Source organism: Martes martes, assembly GCF_963455335.1.
Source record: "Martes martes genome assembly, chromosome: 7".
Taxonomy (NCBI): domain Eukaryota; kingdom Metazoa; phylum Chordata; class Mammalia; order Carnivora; family Mustelidae; genus Martes; species Martes martes.
Genome location: NC_137894.1, coordinates 18,416,732 through 18,425,292, shown reverse-complemented (window position 1 = coordinate 18,425,292; position 8,561 = coordinate 18,416,732). Strand labels below are relative to the sequence as shown.

General features: G+C 48.9%; 1 protein-coding gene across 1 annotated transcript in view; it reads left to right on the top strand.

Annotated features, from left to right (window-relative positions):
• Positions 1–1,633: 1,633 nt before the first annotated feature.
• CHSY1 (chondroitin sulfate synthase 1) overlaps positions 1,634–8,561 on the top strand; it is a gene marked incomplete at its 5' end in the record, with an annotated part of 70,796 nt that continues 63,868 nt past the window's right edge. The window contains one exon of the mRNA XM_080808990.1: positions 1,634–1,959. Coding sequence (XP_080665116.1) covers positions 1,634–1,959 — 326 coding nt within the window. The remainder of the gene's footprint in view (positions 1,960–8,561) is intronic.

Here is an 8,561-nt window from a genome sequence, read left to right as displayed (position 1 = left end):
TTAGAAAACCCCAACGTATTGGCGACTAGGTAACAGACTAATATTTGCTCTATACAAACATTTGTTGTATGGACACTTTCTCAGCTTTTGTAGCTTTAGCTGAGTTGTTTTTTTTTTTTTTTCTCCTAAAGAAGAAATGTATAAAATTTGAACTCCATCCTAGAGAATCCGTTATTCAAAACCTGTCTTAGAAATCCACGGCATTTTTATGGATGAACTGTGTAAAAATATTGACAAAGATTCAGGTAGGTTTGGGGTACTAACCGACTATCTGCCCACGAAGAATGTAAATAAAAGTAGTGTTTACCATCCACAGGATTAACATCACCTACCATTTCTCCAACATCCATTAAATGCTAGCACTGTTAGGAGCTTGGACATTAAATATGGCTTTTTTTTTTTTTTTAACTTAGAAACTAGGGGCAGGGAACAGGTAAGTGAATTCACGGTTCACTCTCCAAGCATGCACGTCTCAAACGGCTCCTGAACTGTTTATTCTATATGCGCTCGCTCCTGCCCACAGAACGGCGGGAACAAAGGTACAGTGTGAATCGGGAAGACGCGGACAAGGTAGACGGTCAGGTCCGCCTGGCTGAAGGGCAGGGCGTGGGGAGCGGGGTTTATCTGAGGACAGTTTCAGAGAGGGCACGAGCGCTTCGTGCCGAGTTCGGGGACCAAGAAGCCCCTTCTTCAAAGATCCCTCTTCAGCTTCGCGCTGGCAGTGCATCTCTCGGGATGGGGCCGCCTGGCGGGCACGGTCCCCGGGAGGGGACACCCTGGGGCGGGTGCTGGGCGCCGCCGCCAGGAGTCCGAGCGCGGACCGGCGGGGGCGTGGTCGCCGGGCGGATAACGGGCTGCAGGGCGCCGCGGTGCGGGCCCCCGCCCGCGCCCAGCCTGGCCCGGCCCCACGCCCCCTCCGCCCCGGCGGCCGAGCCGCAGATCGTGCGGGCGGGGCGGAGCGGGGCGGGGGCCGCGCGCGCCGGGAGGCTTTTTTTTTTTTTTTTGGTCAAACTTTGGCCACGTGAACCGCCCCCCATTCACTTTTGCGCCAATCCGGCGGCGCGGACGGATCCCGAGAGGGGCCAGGCTCCGCCGCCGCCGGGGCCCCTTCATAACGCGCCGTGCGTGACGTGAGGGGCTCCTGTTGCAATGGCGAGCTAAGCCGGAGGATGTGCAGCTGCGGCGGCGGCGCCGGCCACGAAGAAGACGGGGGCGGGCGCAGCGCGAGCGGAGCCGAGCCAGCCGAGAGACGCGGGCGGGGCGGGACGGGGGTGCGGACTCCGCTGCCACAGCCGTCGCCGTCGCGCTGGCCCCGCGCCCTCGCGCGCGAGCGGGAAGAGCCGCCGCCGCGTCGCGCTCGAGCCGCCGCCGGCGCGCGCTGGGCATGGTCCCCTCTTAAAGGCGCAGGCCGCAGCGGTGGGGGTGGGCGTGCGGAACAAAGCGGCGGCGTGGGGCCTACGGGCGGCTCGGGGGCCACGATGGGCGCGGCGGGCCCGCGGCGGCCGCGGCGCTGCCCGGGCCGGGCCTCGCGGCGCTAGGGCGGGCTGGCCTCCGCGGGCGGGGGCGGCGGGCTGAGGGCGCGCGGAGCCTGCGGCGGCGGCGGCGGCGGCCCGGCGGGCAGAGCGGCACGGGCATGGCCGCGCGCGGCCGGCGCGCCTGGCTCAGCGTGCTGCTCGGGCTCGTGCTGGGCTTCGTGCTGGCCTCGCGGCTCGTCCTGCCCCGCGCCTCTGAGCTGAAGCGAGCGGGCCCGCGGCGCCGCGCCAGCCCCGAGGGCTGCCGGCCAGGGCAGGCGGCGGCGGCGGCTTCCCAGGCCGGCGGGGCGCGCGGCGATGCGCGCGGGGCGCAGCTCTGGCCTCACGGCCCGGCCTCGGATGGCGGCCCGCGCGACAGGAACTTTCTCTTCGTGGGAGTCATGACCGCCCAGAAATACCTGCAGACCCGCGCCGTGGCCGCCTACAGGTGAGTGAGTGCCTGCTGCCTGGACTCCGACTCCTGTATTCAGCATCCCGGTGGGCGGCCCTGCCGGTACTCCCTTGGCTTGAGTCTCTTCCTGCTTTCCAGACCCCAAGCTCCCGGGGTTCCTGTGGGATCGGGGTGCCCCTTGGGCTATGGATGTCCGACATTGGAAGCAGAGGTCAGAGGCGGGATGGTGAATGCGACGCCCAAGAGTATGGGCTTTGGGGTCAGGTGGACCAGTTTGGCTCCCGTGGGTGTGGTCCTCAGCCTGACTTTGTGTAAGGCATTTCAGCTTTCTACGTCCAAGCCGCCTTCTTTGTTAAATAGGTCTGACTGAACATACCTCCCTCGAAAGGTTATTGGGAAAAATCTTAGCACACAATATCTGTGATAGTAGTGGCAGTGATGGTTATCGTTTGATTCTCTGAAATAGATACCTTTGCAGAGCGAGAGGGGAGGTAAGTTAATGTGGTTAGAGCCCTTCCATAGCATGGTTGTAGATATCAAGGGGCTGCCTGCTACACACTCGATCCCACCAGTCTGTTGAGTTAATGGAAAGAGAACCTTGGGAAAAGTAGTTCTTGGCCCATGGTAGATTCGGGCTTAGCTATCTCGGTTTAGGGAAGTGTGTGTGTTATCCAGTATCTGGGTCCTCGTTGGCCATATGAGTCATAAAAGTGACTGGAATCATGTTCAGGATTAACAGAGGGATTAACCGAAGTAACCTTTAGAAGGGCGATGATTTTGGAATGGCAGATTTGTGTTGGAGTGAATTTGAGGTAGGAGAAGGGTGTGGATCCAGTAAAGGGATTTAATGGAACCTTGTACGTGTGAAGTACAGAAATGCTCTCCATGTGGAGAAGATTTGGGATTCATCCAGCCACAGAACAAACCAACGCAGGGAGGTCCTCTGAGAAAGAACTTTTAGAGCCGTCAGTGCTGAGCAAGGCCAAGCTGGTTGCTGTTGGGTTTTTGTGTTTTTTTTTTTTTAAGATTTTATTTATTTATCAGACAGAGATCACAAGTAGGCAGAGAGGCAGGCAGAGAGAGAGAAGGAGGAAGCAGGCTCCCCGCTGAGCAGACAGCCCGATGCAGGGCTCTATCCCAGGACCCTGAGATCATGACCTGAGCCGAAGGCAGAGGCTTTAACCCACTGAGCCACCCAGGTGCCCTGGTTGCTGTTGGTTCTTAATTTATAACCAATACCTTTGAAACTTTGGCTTTTAAATTTAGTTCTGGTCTAAATGTGAAGGCATTAGATATGAAGGGAAAAACATATATGGATCTTTATTTCTCTAAGGGAAGAAATACAAGATTGAAAAAGAAGACGAAAGAGCAATAGAGAATGTCAGCACTTTCAGTGCATTGACTCCCTATTCCTGCATCTTTCTGTGAGGATCTTATTTATGGGACGGATTCTGAGTGCCTGAAAAACCTTAGAATGTAGCCTCTTAATATAAAATTAGATTGTGTTAGTGATTTAGGAATCCCCAGCTGAAGATTTACTCCTAGATCTCCCATGAATTACCTGGAATTTTATGCAGATGGTTCTTTTTGCCAAGAGAAATGGCTACATCTGAAATCAGGGATGAGCTGTATAAATTGTTCAGAGAATGGTTTTGAAATGTAAGTCCACATGACTGCCATTGGGTGACAAGCCCTGCAAACTTGCAACTCTGGAGACGATTATCAAAGTAGTTTGGACAAATACTAGATTGCCCATCAAACAGATATATTTTCATGGATTCAGAGTCAGTATAGACAAACCAGTAGGGGTCCTGGTATACCAGCAATACTCAGAAAATGTAACGGAAACTGGACCTACTCTTCTACACTTGGAGATTATCTTTTCCCTAAGCCCATGCTTGACACTCTGACTTTTGGTCTCCTTTTCCAAGTCTCCTACCTCATCTTTTTTGGATGTAGGATTTTTATCTCATTGTTTATTTTCTTTTGGACACTTAATGGGAAGTAGAAACACAACTTGCCGTCTGGCCCCAGTTCTTCCTCCTTTGTGACAACTCTGCCTTTCTGATAAAGGGAAAACCCTTATGAGGAAACAGTGTATCCTATCCAGGCATCTGTCAGCTTTCCTGCAGCTCTTTCATCTTTTGATCTCAAAAAGTCCCATTATTTGAAGCTTGGGGGTGGACTTCGCTTTCCCGATAAGATCCTCTGCCTCAAGCCTCTGTTTAGGCCATTTGCAGGAGATGGCACAATACGGTTTTAGTCTTAAGAAACTTTGGGGGAAGGCCTGAATTGGGATGGAGGATACAGTGTGTAACTTATGATTATGGCTCTGCTGTGCTTTGCAGCCCAGGCCGAAACTCCACACTCAGCTCTTAAAATGGAAGTTGCACGCCGTTTGGCATAAAAGTCGGTTTGAATCTTAACAGCGCTGGGTAGAACTGCAGTTTGGCACTGGATGTGCTCAGTTTTAACTTCTCTCCTAAGAGGCAAATTCATTCTATACCTTTAGAACAACTTTAATGTTTTTTAGTCTAATTTTTTTTTTCTTTTCAAAGAAAATTAGTTTGGCTTTATGGATGTAAGGAGATGCTGGCATTTTTAGTAAAATGGCAGTACGGTGTACTTTTATGCTAAGATACTGAAAATGTCATAATTTAGGTCTGGGGACTAGTAATTGTCTGAGGTCCAGAAGGAAAATCTAAAGCCTTCGGGAAATTCAATGAGCTGTACCTGTCTGCACTAAAGTTAGTGCATTTTAATGATGGAACAGCCCCATCATTACAGACTTGTACTTTCTTGACCTGCCAAATGCTTGAAGTGGGGAGAAGGGCCACCAAGAAGTGTTAGCAGTGCAGCGACAGCTGATAGCATGCAAGAAACAGCTTTTTTTTTTAAAATATAGATTTTATTTATTTATTTGACAGAGAGAGACAGCCAGAGACAGAACACAAGCAGCGGGGAGAGAGAGGGGGAGAAGCAGGCTTCCTGCTGAGCAGGGAGCCCGCTGAGCAGGAAGCCTCCTTTGGGGCTTGATCCCAGGACCCTGGGATCATGACCTGAGCTGAAGGCAAAGGCTTAACTACTGAGCCACCCAGGTGCCCCAAGAAACAGCTTTTAAAAACCAGACACAACAAACCTCAAAGTGTAGCTGATCAGAGTCTGACCAGGGCTAGTTTCTTCCATAGGCCCTGAGCAGACACCATAGCTGTTAAGTTCATAGGAGTGATCCTGGTTCATAAAAGTACTCAGTTACACTTAAGATTCATCCCTTTATTCAACAAATATATACATGGGTCCTCTGGGTCGAGACTCTGTCGAGGACACAATGGTGAAGATGCTTGTTCTCGTGGCGCTTCTATTTTAGTGGGAACCAAGATGCTGAAAGAGTTAATGATGGGCACTATGGAGAAAATAAAACGGTAAGGAAAGGGTGGTGTGGTGTCTAGGGAACTTAGGATTTGGGCTGCAGCCTGGTGGTGAGGAACTGGTTGTGTGAGTATCACTGAGGAGCAGGGGAGCAGAGGGAAGAGCTGATAGGTTACAGACAGCAACCATCTTGGAAGGGAATAAAAGAAGGTAAATAAAAGAAAGCAGACGAGGCCTGATAATGTCTGGTCTCCTGGAAATTTTCCTAGGTGAATTAGAAAGCCTTTGGAGGTTTTACAGGAAAGGGAGGTGATGGCATTATGTTCTAAAAGTTAATTCTGCCCTTTGTGTGGAGATCGGATTGTAGAGAAGCAGGGAGATTTTAGGAGGTGGTCTGGCTGGAGGTGGGGATGGCAGGGGGTGGTTGTGGTGGCCGTGGTCATGGAGAGACGTGGTGAATTCCAGGGGATCTGCTGCAGCAGAGGTCAGATGTGCTGACTGAACGCGGGTTGAGTGGTGAGGCATCAATAGTGCCTTCCAGGGTCTTGCCTTGAAAGAGTGTGAGTGGTTGTATTACTTACTGAGCTGGGCAAGGAGGTGAGTCAACAGGTCTGGTTTTGCACAGGAAAAGTTTGAAGAAGGCCTTTAGACATGCAGGTGGATGTATCCTTAGCTTTGTAAATGCAGTGAATTTATGAAGAGATTGAGAAAAGATTTACATCTGAGGTGGCTATGGTGCTGGAGCTCTGAAGCTGTTCGGAGTTAAGCTTGCCAGAGGCCTCTGGGTTGCTGGGGTTCTGCAAATGCATGAGGAAAGTTGTTTGGACTCATCTACAGAGTATTTGTATTCTCGGTCATTTCACTTCGGAATGGTACCTGATTCCTCTGGAGGGATGTATTGTGCCAGGTAGTAACAGATCATCAGATCCCCTGTGTTCCTTGTGTCTTTTGTTACTAGCTACGGTTCATATTATTTCCGTATTTTTTCCTTTGTTCTTAGTTTGATAGAAATTCATGTAGTTCAGTTTTTACTTTTCTGATTTTGGTGTTCCCCCCACCCTTCCCTGTCCCAAGCTCAAAAAATTAATGCCCTGGAGAGATTTTTTTTTTTTTCAAGATTTTATTTAATCATTTGAGAGGGAGAGACAGAGACAGAGAGATCACAGGCATGGGGAGAAAGCAGAGGGAGAGAGAGAAGCAGGCTCCCCGCCAACCTGGGAGCCCGATGTGGGGCTCTATTCCAGGACCTGGAGAACATGACCTGAGGTGAAGGCAGACATTCAACCATCTGAGCCACACAGGTGCCCTCCTGGAGAGATTTAAAAAGCAATATTTTTTTTTTTCCTGATTCTAGAAAGGGTAGAAATCATCTCAATCTCATTTTCCCCCCAAATAGTACATTGTCTTAGCAGTATCTGTTGAATAAGCTCCCCTTTCCCTACCAGTATGAAATGCCATCTTCATCATACTCAAAATTCCTGGGTATGTTTTGGACTTCTTATTCTGTTCCAGTGATCTTTCCCTCTGTTCTTATGCCAGTACCACCCTTTGAAATTATTGGAAGTTGAATAATTTTTTAATATCCGGTAGACAAGTTCCTCTTTGTTCCTCTTCTGTTTCAAACATTTCTTGGCTACACTTACCTGTTCTTGCCGGGGGAGTTTTGATACCATTTGGCTTTTCTTTTTTAATTAATGGTTTGATAAAAAAGAGAAAACATGCATACTTTGCTTTTTAGTCCTTTCTTTTGCCCAGAACTCTAAGCTAATCCAACACCTTATATTTGTCTTGGTTTTTACCTCCCCTGGGCTGAAGATGGGGAACGGTTTTGTTCTTTCTCTACTTTCTCAGAGGAAAGCGGTGGATGGTTTCCCTTCTTTGCCCTGGGAGTGATAAAGGGCACCATTAAAGATTAGCATCAGTCTGTAGGGAACTGTGGGAAGAAAGTTTGAGAAACACTAGCTGTAGCTATAGGAATCTTGTTGCAAGATGTTGTAGTAGTTAATGGCCTCTTCCGAATGCTTTCAGTGAAGGCACACTGTTCTTTTACCAACCTTAATGAGCAAACCTCAGAGTCCCTTTTCTTACTCTTGAACTCAGTAAACCATGCTTATCTTGAAACAGTTTAGAGTAATACTTTCTCAGCTAGAATTCAGTTTGGCAAAAACTCGCTGCCTTCTATAATCCAGATAATTGACCTGTAAATGAACTTTTGGAGCACAGCCCCTTTCACGTTGTGAATTACCTGTCTAAGGTGACTGGAGGACTGTGCAGTCCTGAACGTGAGTTTAGCTTTTTATGTCATGGTTCCAGATCTTGGTGCCCTCAAATAGTTAGAATATTGTAAGGGTAGCTGTGGTTGTCAGCAGAAGTTTATACATGGTTGTGTTTTCATCACATGGCTAGTTTCACTTCCCTTGTCCCTTCATTAAGCTGCTCTGTATTGAAAACAGATTAATAATTCTATCCTGGCAGGGTGTGTCTTCTAGGGAGGGAAAGAAATGGTAATACGGATGAGGAGGGCCTACAGGGTGCCTGGGCCTTAACTGCTGTGGGGACACAGGACAAAGAGGCCTGCACTGAAGGGGATCAGGAAGGGCCTCGCCCACACACTCCTGCCCCCTTTCCCTCACTTAGTCTTGAAGGAGTTTTCAAGGCATAGACAACAGATTCCTGGAAACGTGGAAGAGCAGGAAGTAGTGAAGGAACAGGGGGATTGTGCATTTTGAGGCTGGGATCTGAAATTTAGCATTTTCTCTAGAATTTTTCAAAGGGATTTAAAGATGTGCTCAAAGATATATGTATGGAGTGGAAATTTCTTTTTTTCTTTTCTTTTTTTTTTTCTAAAGATTTTATTTATATATTTGACACACAGGGAAAGAGGGAACACAAGCAAGGGAGTGGGAGAGGGAGAAGCAGGCTTCCTGCTGAGCAGGCAGCCTGATGTGGGGCTCCATCCCAGGACCCTAGATCATGACCTGAGCCGAGGGCAGACACTTAATGATTGAGCCACCCAGGCGCCCGGAAATTCATAGTGTCTTTGGTGTCCTGCCTTATGAACCGTGGACCATAATTGATTTTGCTGATTTATCCATATTGTGATCTGCTTCTCTAGCCACAAAAAATGATGTGGCTGAAATATGTTTACTGAAATGAAGAGAGATTCACAATATTTTTAAGTTAAGCAAGACTAGGGTATAAAATTGTATTCTGAGTATGAAGCTACTCTTGTTTAAAATCAAACAAAATAATCTGCATGTGTAGTATAG